The 24674-nt window shown below is 43.0% G+C and overlaps 1 protein-coding gene across 7 annotated transcripts in view; it reads left to right on the forward strand.

Annotated features, from left to right (window-relative positions):
* The window catches only part of CCDC60 (coiled-coil domain containing 60), a 184345-nt gene that overhangs the window by 63291 nt on the left and 96380 nt on the right, over positions 1-24674 (forward strand). For all 7 annotated transcript variants that reach the window (XR_013366622.1, XR_013366625.1, XR_013366624.1 and 4 more), the window contains one exon: positions 1714-1793. Coding sequence is in view for 3 of the 7 variants with exons in the window: in XM_077875873.1 (XP_077731999.1) it covers positions 1714-1793 (80 nt within the window). In the remaining 4 variants the exon portion in view is untranslated. The remainder of the gene's footprint in view (positions 1-1713; positions 1794-24674) is intronic.

Genomic DNA, 24674 nt, shown 5'->3' on the forward strand with positions numbered 1-24674 from the left:
ACAGCCACAGACAGCGTTCACCTTTGATGCAGCCACACTCCTTACCTTCCACGTTCCACATAAAAGGCCCAGAGCAGAGGGCATCACCGCACAATTTCATTTTCAGAGAAAGTGGGTGATGAGAGCTGCTGGAGAAACAGCATGCCTCCCCTCTGACACATCCATATTGTGACTTCTGTCAGTAAGCACACCACCCATCCTCACTCTGCCTTTGGGAAAACACTCTCAACACAGTACTACCAATCGGCCTTTGCCAAACTTTACTTGGTCACTTATTGTTTTTTGTAATCTTTTCTCCTTGTTTATCACAGACCTGAGTCATATTTATTGCAGAGCAACAGGAATTTCACATACGCTAAAGACAAGTCAAGTAAAACTTGCCATATCCCACCCCCAGAGACAATCTCCGAACTTGAGGGGTATGGCTTTGTGTATCTTTCGTATCTTTGTGTACATAAGCAAGGATCATTTCCGAAAAAACAAAAGCAGAATTGTGCGTTTCATATTGTAACATGTCTTCTCACTCAAAGAACTCAGGCATCTCTGTATGTCAATAAATACACTTCCATCATCATATTGTCACCACAGTTAATTGCTGCATACTATTCCATTGTTTAGATGCACCATAATTATTTAACCTGTCTTCCACTGTGAAGATGTATAGGTCGTTTCCAAGAGTTTGCTCTCACAAGCAGCATCCCAGTGAACAATTTTGTTGATGGATCTCTGTGCCCATGCAGGGATATTCCCATAGGATGCCTGAAGCAGAAGAATCATTAGATCTGGAGGCAAGTGCACTTTTGCAGCATTTAGTATGCATTGACGAATTGCCCTTCAGAAAAGTCACTGCAATGTATTCTCCCACCAGCTTCATCTGAAAGCACCCATTTTCCCATAATTTCTTGAGATTTCCTCTGATTAAAAAAAAAAATGGTACTGCAGGAATTCATTTCAAGACAGGGTAATCCAGATAATGGTCTTATTATTGTTTCACTAAACTGGGGCCGAGAAAAGTGACTTTTACATTAGAATACAGTTAATTTAACTCTCTTCTTTACATTGACCTGGTATCAACCTCTGAGGAATGAATTTAAGTCTTGGGAGGTTTCCCTTATGGCCCAGCAAAGCAAATGAATACTGGAAAGAGAAGGAAAAAAACATGAACAACCACCTGGATAAATCACTCATAAAACACTGCTATGGGGACAGTGAGGGGATAAAAAGGACCTTGGCATCTTTACATTGACAGGATTTAGCTCTCCAAATCAGCTACCTATGCCACCAACAATGATTATTAACCTTTAATTCTTTGCTTTATTTTGAGTATGATGCTAATAAGAGCCTCCATTTATCAAACGCTTGCTATGAGTCAGGAATTTGGCAATGACTTTAACTGTCACAACAAGATAAGAATTATTCTTCCACTCTGCAGAAAAAACTGACGCTCAGAGAGGTTGAGTAATTTGTCTGAGATCACATATCCAGCTACCAGACAGAACCGTGGTCAGAGCTTAGGTCTGCCCGTCTCCAAAGCCTTTGCTATTTCCACTGTATATATGATCCCTCTTTGGTGTAGAGAAGGTTGTTGCATCATCCAGGACCCCTCCAACCTGGTCGGAGATCTCAGATGAATACATGAGCTTCCTGTAGTCTGGCTCCATTTGTAACGGTTGTTCTAACACTTTTATCTTTCACTTCTTGCCTTCTCATCAGGTGCCAGACAAGCCAATGAGGAGCATCAAGTATATGGACAAGGAAATAATAAACCTCAAAAAAGACCTTACACGAAGCCGGTGAGTGAGCCCAGCAAGGAATAAACCATAGACAACCTGATAGGGATGAGCAGGCTGTGGGGCAGTACCTACAAGTTCTTGCCAAGTCCCCCAACCCTAAACATTAAGCAGAAGACTTACAGGAGGGTAGCCCTTGGTTGGACTTTTCAGGGAGTACCTGCACTGGACTTACCTCTCCACCCTTGCTCATGCCAGTTCTTGCCTAGAATTACTTTTGCTTCCCTTCCTGGACCTGAATCCAACTCAAGAGATTTCCCATGTACTCCAGAAAAATCTCTCCTTTTGACTCCAGGTGCACAGTATGGTAGCCCAGAGTCAGATAGACTCAGTCTCAAATACTGGCCCTGCCACCTGCCAGCTGGTAACACTGGAGAACTTATTTAGCCTCCCTGAGTCTCTGTGTTCTCACCTGTAAAATGAATATAATAAGCAGTTGCTAGAAGGACTGGATGAAATAATGCATGCAAAGTGCGCCTTGCAAGGCCTTAAACACAACGCCGTCTGTATCCTTCCCCCCCACCCCACCCAACTCTTTCCTGTATGATGGTATGGGCAAACTGAGGTCCAGAATCACATCTTAGTCATCTCTGGGTGGTGAGCTGAGCTTTTTCTCCCTCTCACCCCTTGACTCTGTCCTAGGATCTGGAATGGTTCCAAGGTGGGATCATAAATGGGACTTTTGGCAAAGCAAGTCAAGGCAGAGTAAAGGATGGAGACTCTCTGAGCATGAAACACATAAGGATGTGCAAAGACAGGGTCATATAGGCATTGTGGAAGGCCTGTTTATTTCATATGTCTCCCACTCTGAGCCAGACCACAGAGAGTCAAGGCAACATGTTTCCTTCCTTCCTGTCCCTCTTCTGGAAGCCCTTCTGTCTCCACTGCCCACCTGCACCTCCACCCCTTCTCCATCCAGCAGCACAGCTAATGGGATGGGATAACTGAACCCAAGAGGAGGCTGGAAGGTGTGGGCCTGGAAGGTGGGGAGGAGGAATGGCATGAAGGGACTAAGGCAAGTACCGACACCCATGGTGCAGCAGAAACATAATACAAGCCATGCATGTAATTTTACATTTTTGAATATCCATGCTGCTTTTAAAAAGCTAAGAAACAGGTGAAAGAAATTCTACTTAACCTAATATATCCAAAGTGTTATCATTCATCATGTCGTCAATATAAAAAATATAAGTGAAATACTATATTTCATTCTTCATACACAGTGAAAAGTGACAAAATGATACAAAATGAGGAGCGATGAATTTACACTTAGGGCACATGTCAGTTTGGACCAATCACTTTTCAGCTGCTCAGTGGTTGTTATGGACTGAATTGTGTCTCCCCTACTTTGCCCCCCACAATTTATATGTCGCAGCCCTAACCCCTAATGGCTATATTTGGAGTTATGACCACTAAAGAGGTAATTAAGGTTACGTGGGGTCCCAGAGATGGGCCCCTGATTCATCAGTACTGGTGTCCTTATCAGAAGAGAAGACACATCAGGAAGCTACTGTCTGCAAGCCAACGAGGGAACCGTCAGGAGAAACCAATCCTACTGATACCCTTGATCTTGAGCTTCTCCAAAACAGAGAAAATAAATGTCTGTTGCTTAAGCCATTCAGTCTATGGTATTCTGTGATGGCAGCCCAAGCAGACTAATTTAATAGTCAATGTTGAGATAATCCTGCAGAGAATATCCCCAGCTAGAGAGCTGATGGACCTCAGTCTCAGACTCTCCTATGGAGCTGAGCTCAAGGATGACATGTGAACTTGGGTCTGGGAATTGAGGGCTAAGATCCACAAGGACTCCTCTGTTAGTTGTGGACATATTGGCCTTACAGTGTTTGAATGCAGGGTAGAGGGCTTTTGAGGCTGATGCCTTGGGAACTTTGGGGCCTCTGGGAATGGTGAGAGGTAGCATCAGGAAGTCAAGAGTTACCGGAATGGGGGCAGCATCAGGGACAGGCAACAGAGAAAGAGGATTGCACAGCAGAGAATGAGCACCTCAACAGGGGATCTGTCTTCTGATCCGTGGTCGTGACTGGAGGATATTCGAGGCTTCAGAAGGAATAGTGCAGCATGGAACTTGGATCAGAGGTGAGGTTCAAAACACAGAGCAACCATATGTCATGGGTACCAATCAATCAGAACAGACACTGGCCATACAACCATTAAACCAAGTTGGTTCTTACCAGCTGAATACTATCAACCTTAAGGTAGAGGAGTCTGACCCAAAGCTCCAGGTGCAAATAACCAGAATCACTAAAGCCTGAAAAATGAGAGTTTACACAATTATCTGTATCCTGTAGACAAATAGTTGATAACTAAAGATACCAACAGATGGCTTGATCTATGTAGACTCCATCCAGCCCAAGAAGGGCAACGAGCAGTGCTGAGCCAGCTTGTAATGAAAATGGAGCACTAAGTTTTCAGGAAATTTGCAAGCCAATTATTAAACACAGCTATGGTTAAAAATAAAATTATATAAACTTATAATTAAATACATCATATTAAAATGAAGGTAATAAAGACTCAAAACCCATCACTTCCTAATGATTTTATACATTTTACTGTTATCTGTGCTCTTGATGATATTTCTGGGTATGGCATCTGTGGTGGGAACGCTGTATAACGGGCTGGTGCAAATGTCTTCTCGGCTCCATGTTTACTGACATCACATTGGTAGCTCGAAATCAGCCACAGTGGAAATATTTATGTCACAGAAATCCACAAATGCCACAAATCAGGGCTTATTTGTACCCCCGGAGAGACAGTTGTTAAGTGTTCCCAGGCACATCCCTGAGGACATGCCCCCCCCCCCCAAATGACTAAGGCTGAACTTACAACTAATCCAGCAGAATATAGGGCTTTAGTCAAAAGGTGATAAAGACAGTGGCTTTTCTGCCACCCTTGAGTTGGCAAGCTGAGACTGTCACTCCTGCCAGATGCATTTACCATGGCTCTGCAACTCACTAGAATTGAACATCCTCATTGGACAGGCTTAGCCTGTCCAAATACTGGACATGAAAGAGAATGTGGAAAAGGCCAGCAGAAAAGCCGCAAGCAAGAAAATAAGAAACAACAATAAAATGTTCCACCTGGCCACACTCCCGGATCCCACTGACATTTAAGGGAACAGCACATCCCCTCCAGAAGGAAACACCCTGCTTTGCAGGGGAAATCACCTCTCCAAGGGATGCAAACCCCATGTGCCCCTCTCCCAAGACTAAATGAAGCGAATTATTAGCAAAGAAGATGTCTTTTCCACTTACTGCGTTTCAAACCCGCTTCACCTCCTATTAGACTTTAGCCTAACACGAACCAAACACCTTGACTACCTCTTAGATTTTTATTTAATACTTCAGCCCTCTTATAATTCAATTGCACCATCCTCAGTTTCATGGCCAGTTTAACATGATGCTAAAAAGAATAAAAATCTAACTGCTTTCCTCTTCGCCTGCTCCACCAGATGTTTGGTGGAACTAGGCAGCAGGCTCTACGCTTACTTGTCGAATTTCTCCTACTGGAAGTTGACAATTAGGGCATCTGCATGTGCCCAGTTCTGGGATGACTCGTGCAGCCAATGACATATCGTCCTCCAAAGCGGCTGGCGCTTTTTACTGCAAGTGTTTTAAGTAAAATAAACATCTCTAAAGCTAAGACAACTGCAATGTTGACCTGAATTCATGATTTGCCCAAAGTTTATTTAGGCAAAATCGCAAATAAACACTGATGAGTTACCCTCCTCCCCATACTCCCCAGCAGACCCCAGCAGGGTACAGATTACAAAAGTGTTCCCGAAGTCTGAGATTTTGCTTCCTAGCTGCATTTGGTAGACAGCTGACTCAAGGCAGTTAGAAATAACAAAAGTGGAATTTTGGCAAAGGAAAAAGCAGGGTTTTTTTGTATGAGATTAGGCATTTTTTGATTCCTCCTTAGTTTTCTGTGTTCATTCATTTTCTTCAACAAATATTGAACATCAAGTACCGCCAGGTATACACCAGGCATCATTGCATATATTGAAGACATGGCAGTGAACAAAATCGCCAAAATTCCTGTCCTCAGTGAATGAAAAGCAATAATGTGCATTAAAATGGGGCAAAGGCAACAAACAAGTTAGCAAGTGCTTAAACAGGATGGGAGGGGCAGTTGGGCTCAATACTATGAGAATATAAAACAAGGTGATGCATACAGCATGGCAATGGGAGAAAGCTGCTACTTGAGCTAGAGTGATCAGAGGAGGCTGTTCTGTAAAGGGGGCCCAGGGCCCGGCATCTTAATGGTGAGAAAGAACCATTCACATAAAGATACAGGAGGAAGCGAGGTAGAGGACGACAGGTAAACTCCAGAGGACAATAAAGGGGGATGAGTGACAAAGATGGAACAAGCTGGAAGTGTTAGAGAAGCAGAGAGAAGTCCAGTGTGGCTGGAGCTGAGTGAGAGAGGGTGAGAGAACCAGGAAATGAAATTAGAGAGATGGGCCTTGGGCCTCATAGGTCATGGTGAGCATTTGGGTCTTAGCCTAAAATGTAATGAGAATCCATTGGAGGGCTCTGAACAAGAGAAGGCTATGATCTGATTTTTAAGAGAACATTCCATTCTGCTGTGTAGAGCCCAGTCGAAAGGTTGTAAGAGTTGACAATGGCCTGGCAGGCAAATAGCAGTGAACTGGAGACAAGTAGATGGATTCAGGATTTATTTGGAGCCAAGGGACTGGCTAATGGATTGGATATGAGGGACAGGGGAAAAGCAGAGCCCATGTGCTACAATAGCTTGTTTTCATCTCTGCCTTCCTCACCAGGAAGTAAGATCTGTCATAGCCTAGACTATATCACGTCCACTGTCGTGGTCCACAAGTAAGTGTTTGTTGATGGGATGAATTAATTATTTATGATTTGACAGTGTTTAATAAGGGACATTCGCTTTGAGATATGGTTTGTGTCTGAGCTGATAGGTAGAGTGAGTTTCTCCCAACTTTTTTTTTTTTGAAACAAGAAGAGATTAGACTAATAATTTAATTTAAGTTAGATCCAGGATGATAGATATGTGGCTCACGTTCTCCCACTTCTCTATCCTGTGCCCAAGGCAGACATCACTAGTGGACCACAGCACTCTTTCCACATGAGCCCAGATTTGGATTCAAGAATCCTCTCAACCCAGCACTCCAGATAGGCACCACTATGGACTAGAGTTGCTACCCAGGGCATAATTTAGTTGTCATCTCTAAACTAAAAGACTCTAAGGAGACTTTAGGTCTATAATGACACCTTGTTAACTCGATTTGAGGGTTGGCACATAAAAGACCAGTAGAAGAAACAGACCTCACCCAAATCCCTTTATGAATGAGGCTGATTTTTAATCAGTGGACCTAAATAGTTGGAAAAATTATAGTTGACCTCAGACATTCACTGACAGCTCTCAGTAACTTTTGCATCTCACCATTCAACACCCAGGACCTCCGCATTCACAGCCTGGAACTCAGAACTTCTTCATTTAGAAGTTCAAGCCTGATTCTTCCCCCTTTGAAACCCTTACCTGCCCCCTCCCCCAACTCCTGACTTGAGACTTGCCTCAAAGCCCCAGAATTGTTCAAGATCATGGATTTATATGCCAGTCAATGCCTTGGATGTAGGCAAAGTTAAGGCTTCTGAATTGCACCTCATGAATCATTCAAAGAAGACCTTAGCACCATCCCTCCTCCTCCACCATGTCACATCATCCCCACGCCCTGCAGCCAGCGAGTGGACATTAATGAGTCCCTGACATGTTCCATAAAGGCAAGCACCTGGCCCTGGGTCCTCAGCCCAGAACTGATAAACACAGCCACATGCCCAACGGGTAGGTCACTGCTGTGGGCTGAAGGAACCTGACTCAAGTTAATTGCATTTTTATCATCTTGAATGTGACCCAGAGGCCCTCCCCCTATTTTTTCTCTCTTACTGATGTCTTCGTGTGTCTTTGACACCTCTAGTTAACCATAGTTCTAGGGCAAGTTTTCTTCTCTGCTTTTCTTGTGCCACTCTCCACTGAGGGTAAATATCTTTTTAATTCCTTTCCTTGTGGCTAGGGCTACCTCAGAGGATCCCACATAAAAAAGAACTCAACCAAAAGACCATGTTGTCAAATTTAAGTACCAAAATATCTTGAACCCTTGAACCCTTGATTACATAAGGGTCTGCACAAAACCTTGTTTTCTGAAATTCTCTCCTAGATCACAGGCAAGGTGCTCAGTTTTATAGTTAAGGCTTGGAGGGCTTACATAATACAATCAGAACAATTGGAGTCAGCGGTGGATTCAAATCCCAGCTCTACCAATTATTATCTAAGTGGCCATGAACAAATCAATTCATTTCTCTAGACCTCAGTTTCTTTATCTATGGTATGGAATACAGGGAAAACAAGATCTTCCCACTGTTGCTGGTATTTGTGAGAACAGATGTGGGTGAGGAATATATGGGTGAGGAATTATCAACAAATAAAAGGTAGTCTTGATTTTTCAGCTAGTTTTGTGAGATCATCGTAATACAAAAAAAGCATCAGTGTTGGAGACAAACAGTCCGAACCCTGTCCTTACCTGTGGAGTGACCCTACTCTGGTCATTTTACCTTCCTGAACCTCAGCTTCTCATCTGTAGGATGGAATCAGTGCTCCCTTCCAGGGATTTCTTTGATGAGGACAAAAGGAGACAAAACCTTTTCTGCTTCGGTTCCTTCCCTTAGCTCTTCTAATGCTCTGAGAACAGACAAGACCAGGGAATTCAGTCACCACTTATAAGCCATGTTAGTGATGAACAAACTGCCTAATTCTTCTGAGCCCCAGCATGGAGATTGCATAAATACTTTCTCCCTCTCACAGGGCTCTTGCAAGTATTAAAAGAGTTAATATATGTGAAGCACTTAGAACAGTGCCTGACCTATGGTAGGTAAGTGCTTGATAAATCATAGCTGTGTATCTTACCTCATCCATGTACCCTGTGTGACTAACTGTAGCTATTTTACAATATGATCGTGAGCTCATGGATTCCTTCCTGTCCCCGATTCAGGGGGCTCCAGGCAGACCTTGGCATGAGATGCAGAATGTCACACCTAACCCCAGGTTCTGAACCTTGGAGGGTCATGTTTTAGGGAGAGCTGGAGCAAATATGATTGGGCGGGGGGAATCAAGATGGATAGTTCATAAGTGGAGACTGCAAATCAGCGGTTAGTACTGGATTTCCATATTAATTTTAAATCTCTTCCTATGGGGATTGTTGAACAAGCCATTACTCTAATGGATGTAACCACAGGCTACACAATAAAGCACTAATCCACCACTTAGAGCAGATATTGCATGCATTAAGCCCTGTAACTTTTTTGTAAGTTTTTATTGAAATATAATATAATGCAGGAAAGCACACAAATCATTAAGCAAACAGCTCAATACTTTTTCACAAAGCGAACACGCCCAGGTAACCCACACCTACATCAAGAAAAGCAACATTACCAAAGTGCCCCAGAAAGCCTCCTCATGCCACACCCCCTAGTCACCACCCTATCCCCCCCCCCCCAAAAAAAAAGCTATCTTGGCTTCTAAGACTGAGATCAGGTTATCCTGTTTTGAACTTTACATAAATGAAATTGTATAGTTGGCATTCTTATAGTACCTGGTTGTTTCCACTCACTATTATGTTTCTGAGGTTTATCCACACTGTCTCAGCTGGATGGAGTCTGCTCTCTCTCTCTCTCTCTCAATGTCTACCTAGGTTCCATTCTGAAAAGATAGCATGACATATCTATTTCAGTATTGATGGACATTTGGACTGTCTCCATTTTGAAGGTATTATGAACAGAGCTGCCACAGAACAAACACTCTTACACATGAGTTTCACTGAACATATGTATTTCTGTTGAGAATATACCTAAAAGTGGAATTGTGGGCTCTTTGAATTTGCATATGGTCAGCTTTAGTAGACACTTCCTGTATCCCAAGCCCTATATTTTAAAGAACTTTAAAAAATGCACAAATAAAACAATCTTAAAAAACTAGAAAAAAAAACTAGAAAATACAGATAAATAGATATAAATACATAGTAGAATCACACACAATTACATCACAGAAGAATGATTATTCATATTTTGGCATATCACCTTCCAATATTTTTCTATATGGACATGTAATTTTTATAAGTGCATAAACTGTTTGGTAACCTGATTTTTTTACTTACCAATAGATTATGAACATCTTCCAAGTCAATACATGCCCATCTACAACTTCATTTTTTAAGCTTAGTAAGAAAATGTTCAAATAGCCATTAAGGCAGACAGAATAATATAATTACCCTCTATAGACCCATTGCTAAGATCAATGATTGTCAACTCATAGCCATTTTTTTTTCATTTACACATCACCTTCCTTCATTATTTTGAAGCATTTATTATTTTATCTGTAAATATTTAAATGATTATCTAGAGAAGGACTCTTTTTTTAAACCACAACCACAATGACATTACCACATCTAAAAAATAGCAATAATTCTTCAATATCAAATATCCACTCAAGCATAGCAACCATCTTAATAGCTGTGTAATATTCCATTGTAAGAATGTAGCATAATATATATAACCCATTTCCTATCACTGGACTTCTTGGTTATTTTCAATTTCATCCCATTACATAAACAAGGATGGACATCTTCAGAGTTAGATCATTATTACTTTAGTTCCTTAGGATAAATTCCTAAAGTGTGCCAGCTTTAAGGTTCTAAACCCTTCACTGAAGTCCTCTAGACTTACACTGTGTTTCAGTTGCTAAAAAGTAGCTAATTTGAAAATGTTTGAAAACAAAATATTCTTCTCTCTTAAGAGAGAGAAAAGCAAGAAATACAGGGTAAGAGGCTGAAAATACTTCAGACATGACTTTGCCCGTTTTCCCTTTAGCATCATCTTCAGCAGCAAATAAAAGCAGCTTATGGAAAGCAAAATGAAAACGTGAAGTATTCATGAAATAACCCCCCCTCCCTAAATTTACTGGCAACGTCCAGCTGAGCCACAGGCAGAGCCAGCCTGCATCAGTGAGATCATTTACCATCTCCAGGATTCTTCACGTAAAATATTTGTCCTACTTAGCGCTTCCTGTAATCCCCCAGCCGCTCCAGAAGTGACTGTTGTCACCGGATGAGCCAGACTGTTTGCACCCAGATGTGCCTACTGCCAGTGGCTACATCTCATTCACCTTCTGCAATGCAAATGAAAACTCCCATTTTTCTGAACAGACTATAGCCTTTGACCACATCTCTCTCTGCCTGGGGCTTTTCTATAGTGTTAACTGACATTTTGCAGTCTTGATTTCACTTATAAGTAAAAGGAAACAAAATTGCATTAAAAAGCCAGAAACCTCACAGGTTTGCCAAGCTCATCTCAGACCACCTGAACAAGTGCTCAGGAGCAACACTTGGGATGCTGGACCAAAACACATCTGGCAGCCCACTGTGAGAAAAGTGACACTGTGTCATTTGTGCAACCCACAACCCACAGGAGCACAAAGCAGTAACAATAATAAAAATAGCAGGCAACTTAAACCCTGTTATTCCAAAATTAATGCTTGTAAATATGTTTCAACAGGTATTAATTTCCTCATGACTCTATGCCAGAAGTGGCTAAGAACAAGAAACATCTTTAAAACCAGTTTCCCAGGCACCTGCACTTCACCTGACCTAATAATGTACTGAGGATAGTATAATGTGTCATGACTTTTGGAACCAGCATGAATCCTGGCTCTGCCCCCGATAAGGTGTTTAAAGTGGGCAAACGACCTATCTTAGAGTCTCATTGCCCTTATCTGTAAAATGAGGATAATAATTAAAACTTCTTCACAGGGCATTATAAAAATAAAATGAGTTAAGATGCATATATCATGTACTTGGATTGCTTAAGTGCTAAATACACAATACAACCAGAAGAGCCGATACTCCTGATGGCTGGTGTGTATACCTCCCCCAAGTGCTTGACCATGCTACTGGGGTTCTTCTGTCCCCTGTTTAGGCGAGATTTTCTTTTTTTTTTAAGATTTTATTTATTTATTCATAGACACACAGAGAGAGAGAGAGGGGCAGAGACACAGGCAGAGGGAAAGGGAGAAGCAGGCTCCATGCAGGGAGCCCAACGCGGGACTCGATCCCGGGCCTCCAGGATCACACCCCGGGCTGCAGGCGGCGCCAAACCGCTGTGCTACCGGGGCTGCCCTGGTGAGATTTTCTTATCACCTGTGAGGGGACCTGGAGATGTCTCATTCTTGTCTGATTGGAAAACCAGGTGCTGGAGAGCATGGAACTGTAAGAAGGTTAAAGATGCTATAGTTTGCTCTTTACCTGGAGAGACAAAGAGCTATACTGATCCTTTTCAGACATTGCTTTTAAGACAACAATACACAGAAAACATTTAGAATAGAGTTGCCACAGTAAGTGTTGGCTCTTGTTATTATTAGGGATCTTCATATTACTATTACTTTTACTGGAAGTGGAGTAAGCAGCTTGAATCAGTGGAGAGAGAAAAGGATGGATGACAACTGAACCAACCTATCAACCTATGTCCTTCCTCCATACCCACACTCTCACCACCGAGAACAAAATAAACAACTACATCATCGAACCATGTATTTTGTAATATAAAAGAGGCTACAAATTGAAGTCAAATATCTTTTATTTTTCCAGTTAACCATCACATGAAATGTCTCAGGAAGTCAAGTGTCTCACTCTAGGAGCTTCACTTCTCCCTTTGGATGGTCTACTAAACAGAGGTTTACTGGTTACCTTGCACACACACTCAGAGGAGGAGAGAGCTAATGCTCACTGCTGCTATTGCTTCTTACTACCACAAGGTGTCTCTGTAGAGTATGGGTCCTCCAAGATCTCCCAGACCATACTGGCCATTCTTTGCTCATATCTCATTGATCCCACCATCATAGCTCTCAAAACCCATAGGATTTCAACAGATGTCTTCCCCCAATCAGTTTACCTACACATGGGAGGTTACCTTTAGGGACTCCAGGATGTTCAATGATCCCTGTTCAATCTGAGGGAAGCTGCCCAACTGTCTGACCAAAGGCATTTTCTGGCCCTTTTCTTGCAAAAAAAAAAAAAATACTTATACGGAGAGAGAGCACAATTTCTTTTTCTTTCCTTCTTTCCTTCTCTTTCCTTTTTTTTTTTTTTTTGGTGGTGAAGCCCAGATATGTTAGATAAATCATTTTAACAGATGGGTAATGACGTGGAGTGAAACATTTCCCCAAAATCAAACCCCACCACAGCCACACCTTGTCATATACCACCAGATCAGGTGGGCCCCTTAGAAATTTACCTGGACTTTATCTCCTCAAAATTTCCCACAAAAACAAGAGTAAAGTCAGCAAGAATGCTCACAGCAGCACTTTTCTGCCCTGAGCTGAAAAAAATGCAGGACAGCCAAATCGAAGAGCCTGAGAAGGGTCTAATGATGTTTCAGCAAGTTCTCTTGGGGTGTGTCTGAAGCAGACAAAGTTTGAGGGTCAGGAATTTCTGAATGTTTTGGGCTGCCCTGTCAGTCCCAGTGGTGTCGTTTAAAGAAAATGTATGGCCTGGCCCTTCAGCACATCTGACTGTGTGTTTAGCTTTAGGAATCATTCTCAGTCAGACTAGCTCCAGACAAGAGTTTCCTGGCAGCAGGTAGATGCAAAGTTAAAAAAATCAATTAGAATACTATTTTACAAGATAATCCTCCCCTTTTTTAGAGGGAGAGAGCACAAGCGGGGGAGGGGCAGAGAGAGAGAGAGAATATTAAGCAGGCTTCAGGTTCAGTATGGAGCCTAATGCAGCAGCTTGATCTCACGACCCTGAGATCTTGACCTGAGCCGAAATCAAGAGTCAGATGCTTAACCAACCGAGCCACCCAGGCACCCCTTGCAAGATAATCTTTAAATCAGAAGAGATTTTCCAGGAATCTATTCAATAGAACAAGATCCAAACGACTACTTAAAGCAGGAATCTGAATCCCCATCCCTGACCTGAGACAGCCCAAAGTGCACAGTAGCTGCAAAGCAACACTTCGATCCTCTGAACTTTTCCTGAAAGCTTCAGGGAAGCATAAAGACTTGCAGGGAGACAGTATATGTTCAGAGTGCATCTGCCCCTTGTACAATTCCAGGGGCACCATTCACAATTTGTGCTCCAAGGGAATAGTGCCCCCAAAAGGCCATTTGTAGAATACAATGTTAATAACGCCCTTGGGTTGTACAATTGAGCAGCCTTTATTGGTAGTCATAGAAAGATAAAAATAATAGCTTAAAGAGCTCTCAGGGCTTAGGGGAGGAAGTGTGTATATGGAGGAAGAGAGGAAGAAGAAGAAGAAGAAGAAGAAGAAGAAGAAGAAGAAGAAGAAGAAGAAGAAGAAGAAGGAGGAGGAGGAGGAGGAGGAGGAGGAGGAGGAGGAGGAGGAGGAGGAGGAGGAGGAGGAGAAAGAGAGAGAGAGAATGAATCACAGACCAGATTATTGGTAAGAGTGTCTCTGGTGGTTGGAAGACTACATACAGCCTCAAAAGGCATGTGTTCAGGCTCATGTACCCTTACCTGCAATATCCAACGTAGGTCTTTGATTTTTGTACTTACTGGCAGTGGTTGGCCTGGAAAAGGGAATAGAAAAAGACCAGGTAAAACATATAGAGGGTGTAGGGGGACGTATCCCAGGCAGAGAAAATATTATGTACATGGTCATAGTCAGGACAGGACCTGGAAGGCTGGGTGACTATAGACATCCTTTACTAAGTTCCTGCTCTGTGTCAGGCACCAGGCTAGGACTTGATGTAAGGTCATCTCAAACATGAGAGGAAGATGAGAGATGACAGCTTAACCCCAGGGACCAAACAGTGACAGGAACAGCTTTCAGGCTGATGCGGCTCAGCGGACCCTGAGTGAATGGGAGACAGCTGGCCTGTGGTCCTGGGCAGAGGTTTCACACCTTTTGGGATACCTCTTAATGTACTATGACAAGGACAAGCAGCAGCAGACAACCATCCTATGATCAGGGGGCCACTAGAAGCTGCTTCTTATGGTGACAGGCAAGACCCAAGTTGTAAATCCAGAAGGGGAGCCTTTGACCACCACCCAGTGCACACACACACCAATGGCACCAACGCCTCAGACCCCTCCCCTTGTCCTGATGCTTAGTGAAGTAGCCATTGCAAATTCCTGAGGAGTGTTCCCTGTCTCCAGTAAGTCATCTCCACCAACAATCAGTCAGGAGAACACGGGTCCAAAGATCGCAGGCTGGTAGTCTTGTGCCTTATTCCATTGTCTGTGATCTATCTCCAATTAGAAGCCAAGAGTGCTTTGGAGATTGCCGGTATGCTCTAGAAAAAAAGCCTCTCACCCTGCTAATGAATTTTTTATGTCCACCCTGGCAGGTCCATGAAAAACAATCCTTCCATTCCATTTAGTCATTAAGCACAATAGGTAATAATATGTATTGTATTGTAGGGTGGGGTTTGCATGCCTTTAAAAAAAAATAGTCAACCAGTTTATCTCAGAACTGAAAGCCGATCAAGCTTCTGTTTTGTCAGCACCTGTGTGCTGAGGAGCACAGCAGTTAAGACAGACCAGAGTGCAAATCCTGACACTGCCACCTTCTCATTGGGTGACTTTTAGGCTTCAATTTCTGTCAGCCTCACTTTCCCCATCTTTGAAATTATAGTGCCTGCCTCGTGGGGCTAGTAGAGGGATTCAACGAGCTAACCCGGGGAGAGGCACGAGGGCCCAGCCCACCACACAGAAAGAGCTCTGCTAAGTAATGGCTAAAATTAGGATGATTTTCCAAGACTCAGTCCTCCCCAGGGTTTTGGGCTTCATGGATATTTAGCATCTTCTGCCCTCCCCCTCTAAGTCATAATTTGCTTGTAAATATGACGGGGCAAACAGACAAGAAGGAAGGTGGGGAGTTGAGGGGAGCAGGAGGAAGCACATTAGACTCTGGTACACGCACACTTGCTCATATTCTGTCCCCAGTGAGGTTCAGAACTCCTATAGCAGTTGCCTAGAAACCGAGCTGTGGTGGGCTTCTGCTCCCTTCCAGAAATCACCCTAATTGGGATGCATGTAGAACTGTTTGTTGACACTTGGCAGGTTTTTCTTCTTCTTCCAGAAGAGATGCAGTCCTCTCATACAAATGCTGACTCACATTCATTAAAGAGTAGCCCTCGGCCAAAGCACCTTTTAACCACATAGAAGCCAGTGGGGTTGGCAGCCTCCTTGGTCCACGTCCTCTGATGATATGGCCAGTTCAGGTCACCATCACCATGTTTGCATGTCAGGATGTTTACAAGGTCCGAGGCGACTTCTGGGGGGCAGGATGGTGTGTGCACAAGGGTTTGTGTATACATATGTGTGAACAGTGAGGTCACATACAACTTGCAAAGTCCAGGAAATTCAATCAAAGCACAACATGTACATACTGTGTAACCTAATATTAGATGCTGGAGGTGGCTTCCTTTGGGGGATTTAAACACCACTTGTAGTCATTTGGCATAGGTAGGTCAGAGACCACATTACAAGCTAAGGAAATAACTTTCCTGAGAGGCACATGGGGAGCCTGTTTCATTTGATCACTTAGAACACAGCTATATTCTAGCTCCCAGTTGGAAAAAATATATATATTTCAAAGGCGTCCATTTATCTCTTTCCTGTTTGGATGATTCAGCTTCTGCACAGACGGTTCTATATGCCTGCTCCATCCAAGGAGAATGTGAATGGACCACATCAAAATTGGGTGGTGGTGTTGTTATGTGCCAGGAAGTCGGCATGTATTTAATTAGGCTCTGAAATACAGGAATGTCAAATGATTTAGTTATTCATGCAATCAATATTTTATGAGGATTTCCTTTGTGCTGGTTCTAGGGAGAGAGAAAACATCTAGAAATTGGCCCCACCTTTTGGGAGCTCAGTCTGGTGTTGGGGTGGGAGGAGGAAATCCATGGACAGACAAGTCAGTCAGCAGCTCGGGGGTGCCTAATACAGCTTGGGAAAAGCCAAGGTGACTTCTGGGGTGGGGTGGGGTTACCTGAGCAAGTTCTGAAGGACAAGTAAAAGTTAGCTAGGTGAAGAAGGAAAGAGCCTTCTAGGCAGGGGAGTATATGAGCAAAGGAACTGAGGCGAGGAAGAGCATGGTCTTGCAGCTCAGTATTGCTAGAGTGTCACTTGACAAGGAAGAGACCAAGGAGATGGGACAAATCCAGCTCATGCAAAGCCTCCGGGGCTACCCTGGGAATTCTGGAAATAATATGCAATATTGGAAAGGACAGAAGAGGAGAAGAGCTCCAAGGCAGAGATGTCAGTGAAGAGGGAGGAGCAGATACCCAGAGGAGACATGATGACAGCCCGATTTTAGAGCATGGTGACCAGGACGGAAGACTTTAGGACTTAGCCCCACAGAGGGGTAGAGCCTGGAGACAAAGCAGTGAGGACAGAAGGGAGTCATTGGAGGACTTAACATAGCAGAGCAGTAGGTACATTTTTCACAAGAAGTTCATCCTCATGCTGAGAAAGATGGCTCTGTGCACCATGGAGGACCAAAATATCAGAGGAGCAGAGCTAAGAAGCAAAAACATTTGGGTCATGCCAAGATTTTCAAATATCAAGCCCCCAGCTAAACATGTCATGCTTTTCAGCTTTGAGTGGTGCCTGAGGTGGCAGAGGGTTTAGACACAGCGCATTGGACTGGAAATCCAGAGACCCCATCATCATCTTGGTTCTGCCTCTGATTTTGGCATATAATTACCTCTCCTCTCCGTACCTGTTTCTTTATTTGAAAAAACAAGGGTTTGGAGCTCTCCCCAACAGACTTCTCACCTCCAAAAATACTCAGTCTAGCTTCTGACTCGGGGCAGGACAATTCCCAAGGCCAAGCAGTAGACACCAGACACCAACTAGAATGCAAATCCTTTGATTTTGGCCTCACATCGCACCCTTGTATACAGTTCATGTCTAATAAGGATGTCAGGAAGGAAGGAATCGAATGAATTGTATTCAAAAGTAGGCAGGATACATAAAAATGGGATCAGCAAGCAGTGAAGAGATTTAGACTAGGTAAATACTAACAGTCAATTTGGGAGTCAATGAGAAATGTTGCCTGAAAATGCCGGTCTCTAATTCTAGAGACAGATAAGAAGAGAACTGACCTCCAACAGGGATCAAATAATCAATACAGCCCTTCTTCATCTTCTTCTTCTTCTTTTTTTAAATTCACTGAGTCAACTAGCCATTTTTAAAATTGGCAATCAAAAATGATATTATATGTATATTCTTATCATGTGCCAAAGAATGGGAAGGGGTAAAAGAGATGTGGTTAAGTGTGATATGGTGAATACCTTCAAGCAATTTAATTTCTAGAGATGAGTTTAGCCCAAATTCTGAAACTGTTTTTAAATAGAGGCACAGCTTCTTTGCAGCTCAATTTCACTCCTCACCTCCTCCTCTGTGTGTGTGCATGCATACACTTGCGTGCCCTGTACTGATGAGAGGGTTAGCTTCTCTGATTGTGGCCCTAGCAATTAGCAATACTGTGATTAGGTAGGAAGGACTGATCCTTCCTCTTCACAAAGCAGTTTTGAATCTCCGGTTTCCCACTGCAGTTGGCATTCGCATGACCTCTTCTTTAAATGCCTTCACATCTATTTCTTCATTTTTCGGCTTTCATAATAAGTTGGATAAGACACTGTTATCTCAGAGAACAGGTGAGCAGGACAGGTGCAAGCCTCCACTCCGCCCCAGCTGGGTAACCTCACAAGAGGTCACTGAACCGCTCTGTACATCGATTCCTTACTGTAAAATGCAGCTATTACTACTACCTGCCTTGTGGAATTGTTTAAAGAAGTTAAAGAGCCTAGGAGCTGTTAAGTCTTTCTATAGTTCCTGGCACATAGTAATTATTCATGTGCTAGCTGCGGTGATGATGGTTATGGTAGTGGTGATGGTGATGGTTCTCCCTAGCTGATAGAACAGAGTGGTTCATTATTCTGCCTATGTCACACAGCCAGGTGCTGGTAGAGTGAGAATTAGAACCTAGCTTTTTTTTTTTTTTAAAGATTTTTATCTATCTATCTATCTATCTATCTATCTAATTATTTCAGAGAGAGAGAGTGTGTGTGTTTGTGATCAGATGAGAAACTGAGGGGGTGGGAGAGAATCCCAAACAGATTCCCCGCTGAGTGTGGAGTCTGATGTGGGCCTCAATCTCACAACTCTAAGATCATGACCTGAGCCGAACCAAGAGTCGGTCACTCAACCAGCTGAGCCACTCAGGCACCCTAGAACCTAGCTTTTTAACTGACATTAAAGTACATCCCACTTTCACCTAAACCCATAGGTTTGATTTGAATTCACTGTTCAGCAGTCTCCCTCTGAAACATCCACCTGGGCTGTAATATGGGTTCCTTAGATGCTTCTTTCCATCTTCTTTCTCCCCCCTCCTCATCTTTCTCCTCCTCACCTTCATCTTCCTTCTTTTTTATTTTTACTGAAGATTTGAGATAGAGATTAAATAAAGGAAGAACCCAGAAAAGAAAACCACTTAAAATAATTAGAAGGTTTCTGCATGTAATTTCTTATTCAGCAGAGCAGAGGTTAATACCCTGGCCCTTTAGCTTAATAAATTTCATTACTTACATGATAACCAAGTGTTTTTCCCACCACCACTATGGGCAACCGAAGCACGGACCTTTTTATGAATTACTGCATAATGCAATTTACCAAATCCCAAAATAATTGTGGTCTAATTACACTGTTCCTGCCACCACCCTCCAAGAATAGAACCTCCTAAGCTCACCTCTTGAACCAAGTGCCACTTCCCAGAAGCCTTGCAGGGCTTAGAGCCAAACCTTCCCCCTGGCTGTGTGCACAGCCAGAGAGTTGTAACAGCAACCAGTCATGGCTTCGACGGTGATGATGAAAACCATGATTGCTACCATTTACTTAATATCTCTAAGGTGCCAAGCACCACACTGTCTCCCATGTGTGGTTTCAACAATGTCCTAGAATGGGTTTTCATTTATTCCAGTTCTACAGAGGAGAACAAGTACATCTGGAAGAGGGGATGGTGACTCATCCAAAGTCATAGACACCAAGAGATAAGGAAATGATAGCCAGTTAAAACTAGAACAGATCATTTCCAAAACTGGTACATTTTCCTCATGCAACACTTTGGTTCAAACCACCTGGGTTTATTATTATTTTTTTATTTATGATAGTCACACAGAGAGAGAGAGAGGCAGAGACAGAGATGGAGGAAGAAGCAGGCTCCATGCACTGGAAGCCCAACGTGGGATTCGATCCCGGGTCTCCAGGATCGCACCCTGGGCCAAAGGCAGGCACTAAACCACTGTGCCACCCAGGGATCCCCCACCTGGGTTTAAATTCCATCTCTACCACTTACTAACCTATGGTTAGACCAGTTGGCCCTCTGAGACTTAGTTTGCTCCTCAGCAAAATGAGGATAACTACCTACCTCCTGGGGATGTTGTGAGGATTCAAGGAGATAATGCGTATTTGAGTCTCTAGCTCAGCACCTTGCTCAGGCACTTATGCTCAGGCACATCTTTCCATCTCCCCCAACAGGAATGGCTTCTCTTCAGCTACAGCCACTGCCCTGCCTGCCCTGCCTAGTCACAGCCTTCACTCCTACAGGCTCAGACTCTCCTGTATCTCTTTCTTCACTGCCCTGACACCCTCAGTGGAGACTCTCTGAGATCTACTTCTCTTGGCAGAGTGCCATGCTTCTAAATTTCCATGCCTGTTTCCCACCATCCAAACTAACCTCCCCCAACCTCTTTCCCTAGTCCATGGCCAGTGATTTAGACAAGGATGATGGCATTTTAAAGGTGAGAATCATGGGGCACCTGGGTGGCTCAGTCAGTTAAGCGTCTGCCTTTGGCTTAGATCATGATCTCAGAGTTCTGGAATCAAGCCCCCTGTGGGGATCCCCACTCAGCAGGGTAGTCTGCTTCTCCCTCTCCCTCTGCTCGCCCGCCCCCGCCCCCCCCCCCGCTCCACTCATGAGCATGTGCTCTCTCCCTCTCTCAAATAAATAAATTAAATCTTCAAAATAAAACAAATAAAATAAGCATCTTTATATAAAAAAATTAAAGGTGAGAATCATTACAATTTAGTCAGGGGAAAAAAGGGACGGAGAGAGAAAGAGACTCAGCTGGGACTACATTCTGCTACATAATGACCAAAGCTGGAGGCTATCAAGACTTAATCAAGGTAAAGACTTACCCATCTCACATAAAAGAAGTTTACCTTGGGATCCCTGTGTGGCTCAGCAGTCTAGTGCCTGCCTTTGGCCGAGGGCATGATCCTGGTAGTTCTGGGATCAAGTCCCGTGTTGGGCTCCCTACATGGAGCCTACTTCTTCCTCTGCCCTGTCTCTCATGAATAATTTTTTTTTTTTTTTAAAGAGGTTTACCTTCTGAAGGAAGTACAAATACAGTAGCTTCATGGTCACTTACAGCCTAGGGCCCAGGTTCCTTCTGCCTTTTAATCCACTATCCTAAATACTGGCTTCCATCTGCAGCATTTCCTCATGCTCACACAATAGCTGCTAGGGCTGCAGCCATTACAGCTAAGTCTCAGGAGGAAGGAAGAAGGAGGAAAAGGCCAAAGGGTATAGGCCCCCAGCTGTATTAACTCCCTTCAAAGAGTTTTCCCAGAAGTTCCTCCCAATGACTTCCATTTCCACTCACTGGCCTGTCCCATCTGCCAGGGGAACTGGAAAATACAGTTTTGTGTGTTGTTGCTTCGTTTTGTTGACTTTTTTTTATCTAGGCCTTTGGATGCCCAAGATAATGTGGTTTGTTACCAAGGAAGCTGGGGAAAAGAATATTTGGCAGGTAACCATCACTTTCTGCCCTTAGAAGAAGGAAAGGAGGCAGAGAAGGAAAACCAGCAAGTGTTGATCGCCTATTCTCTCTCTGCCAAGCACTGCCTTTAAGGAGCGCCACAGTCTAGTAGGAAAAGCAGACCAAAAAATAGGGCATTACCATATAGTGTGATAAGTGCAATAATGGGGAGCAGATGAGCACAAGCAGCAGGATGGGGGGATCCCCAGAGGAGGTACTTGAACTAATCCGGAGCTGGGGGAGTAGGGGAGTATGAGATTGAATGGTGGACAGTTGACAATTTTTCTCAAGGACAAACAGCAATCAGCCAAGTGAAGAAGCAGCAGTTACTGCAGAAAGAAGCAAAATCATGTGCAATTTTAAGGGGTAGAGAATCACAAAGAAATGGCTGGATAAGTGGTTATAGATTGCTAGGCAGGAAAACTTTCCCCTTCTTTCCTTCTAGGTTCTTTAGCTGGTCTAATAATTAAATTGACAAGAGACAGATTAACAGGAGCAAAGCCAAACCAAAACCAAACCACAACTTAATTTTGTATATACAGGTATCCATAGAAATATGAGACCCAGAAGTACCCAAAGCAGGCACTTTTGATACCTTCTGAACAAAGAAACAACACATTTGTGGAGAATTGCCATGAGCAAGGGATTTGGGCCTGGGGTAGCAAATTAGTGGAGAAGCAACAAGGGTTGTTCACACAGCCTTCTCCACTAGAGAATTTCCTCTCTGTGATAAGTGATGTGGAAAAGATGTTAGGTTTTGAAGCCAATGGCTAGAAAAGGATTTTTGAGATGTCTTTGGTATAAAAGGGTGGTTTTATTAAAGCACGGGGACAGGATCCATGGGCAGAAAGAGCTGCACCAGGGTCATGAGGAGTGGCCCATTATATACTTTTAAATTGGGAAGGGGTTAAGGATAGTGTAAGTCTCTAAAGAATTTGGAGGCAAAGTTTCCAGGACCTCGAGGGGCTAGCTATTGTTGGGAAAGGGTCATTTATTACTATCTAATAAAATCCGAGTCATGAGACCCTTCAGATATATATCGGTAGGTCATATGCTTGAGGGTTGATCACCAATACATATCTTGTGGGGAGGTGGTAGAGATATAGAAAGTTTCCAAGGAATTTTTTATGTTAAAGTAGACTTACAGAATCCTGAGGATTGGGCTAAGATTGCCTTTTGCCCTTAGCAAAGTATTAATATCGAGGCAGTTGAGTTTCTAGAGGAATGTCACTCTGCCTGTTTCAAGAACTTATCCATGGGCTGTAGGTAGTAAGGAAATTTAGTAAGTTTTCTTCTGCCTTTCTTTCCCACGTCAGTAAGGACGCCTTTCTCCTGGTACAGGGAGGATACCTTTTACAAGGGAGATTTATTTCCTGCTCTCAGGGGGACAAAGGAGGGTCAGAGTGTCCTCCTCGCACTCGCTGTATCTTAAGTAATTTTAATTCAAAATAATCAATATGCCACAGAGGCATATTTAGGGATGGCATATTCTACTTCCAATCAAGATAAAGCCCATATCCTAGACAACCTTCCTGTCATGGAAGAGTCTAGATTTTGTCCTGAAGACCGTGGAAAGCCATGGAAGGGCCTGGAGCACTCTGATGGGAATGATGAGGTTTGCATTTTAGAAAGAGCTCTGTGGATCTTTTTAAAAGGTAGACACAGGTTGTGAAGTGGAAAGACCAGGAAGCTACTTGGAGTAACAGAGGCAACGAATGATGGTTTCTGGCTCAGATGGCAGCAACAGGAAGGAAGATGGTCAGGTGATATTTAAGAAGTAGAGTTGGCATCACTTCATGATCAGTTGATGGATATGAAGAGGGTAAAGGGGACAAAAGTAATCTCTCCATTTTACAGGTCAAACACACTGCTTTTTGCCATCCTAGAGCTATCCTAAACAGCACACTTTCTTGTGGCCAAAGACAACTCTACGTTGTGCCTTCTTGGAACTCAAATGGTATGTGCTAGGCAACATGGCAGGATACAAATCAATGCACAGAAATCAGTTGCATGTCTATACACTAACAATGAGACTGAAGGAAGAGAAATTAAGGAGTCAATCCCATTTACAACTACACCAAAAACCATAAGATACCTAGGAATAAACCTAACCAAGAGTTTTCTAAAAAGTACAGAACACTTATGAAAGAAATTGAGGAAGACACAAAAAGATGGGAAAACATTTCATGCTCATGGATTGGAAAAATAAATACTGTGAAAATGTCTATGCTACCCAGGGCAATTTACACATTCAGTGCAATCCCTATCAAAATACCATGGACTTTCTTCATGGAGTTGGAACAAATAATCCTAAGATTTGTATGGAACAAGAAAAGATGCTGAATAGCCAGAGGAATGTTGAAAAAGAAAACCAAAGCTGGGCGCATCACAATGCCTGACTTCAAACTGTATTACAGAGCTGTGATCATCCAGACAATATGGTACTGGCACAAAAACAGACACATAGATCAATGGAACTGAACAGAGAACCCAGAAATGGACCCTCAACTCTACGGTCAACTTATCTTCAACAAAGCAGAAAAGAATATCCAATGGAAAAAAAGACAGTCTTTTCAATAAATGGTATTAGGAAAATTGGACAGCCACATGCTCAAGAATGAAACTGGACCATTTTCTTATACCACACACAAAGATAAACTCAAAATGGATGAAAGATCTAAATTTAAGATAGGAATCCATAAAAATCCTAGAGGAGAACACAGGCAGCAACCTTTTTGACCTTGACCACAGCAACTTCTTGCAAGATACATCTATGAAGGCAAGGGAAACAAAAGCAATAATGAACTCTTGGGACTTCGTCGAGATAAATCGCTTCTGCACAGCAAAGGAAACAGTCAACAAAACTAAAAGGCAACCTACAGAATGGGAGAAGATATTTGCAAAGGACATATCAGATAAAGGGCTAGTAACCAAGGTATATAAAGAACTTACCAAACTCAACACCCAAAAATCAAATAATCCAGTCAAGAA

This window comes from Canis aureus, chromosome 27, assembly GCF_053574225.1.
Source record: "Canis aureus isolate CA01 chromosome 27, VMU_Caureus_v.1.0, whole genome shotgun sequence".
Classification (NCBI taxonomy): domain Eukaryota; kingdom Metazoa; phylum Chordata; class Mammalia; order Carnivora; family Canidae; genus Canis; species Canis aureus.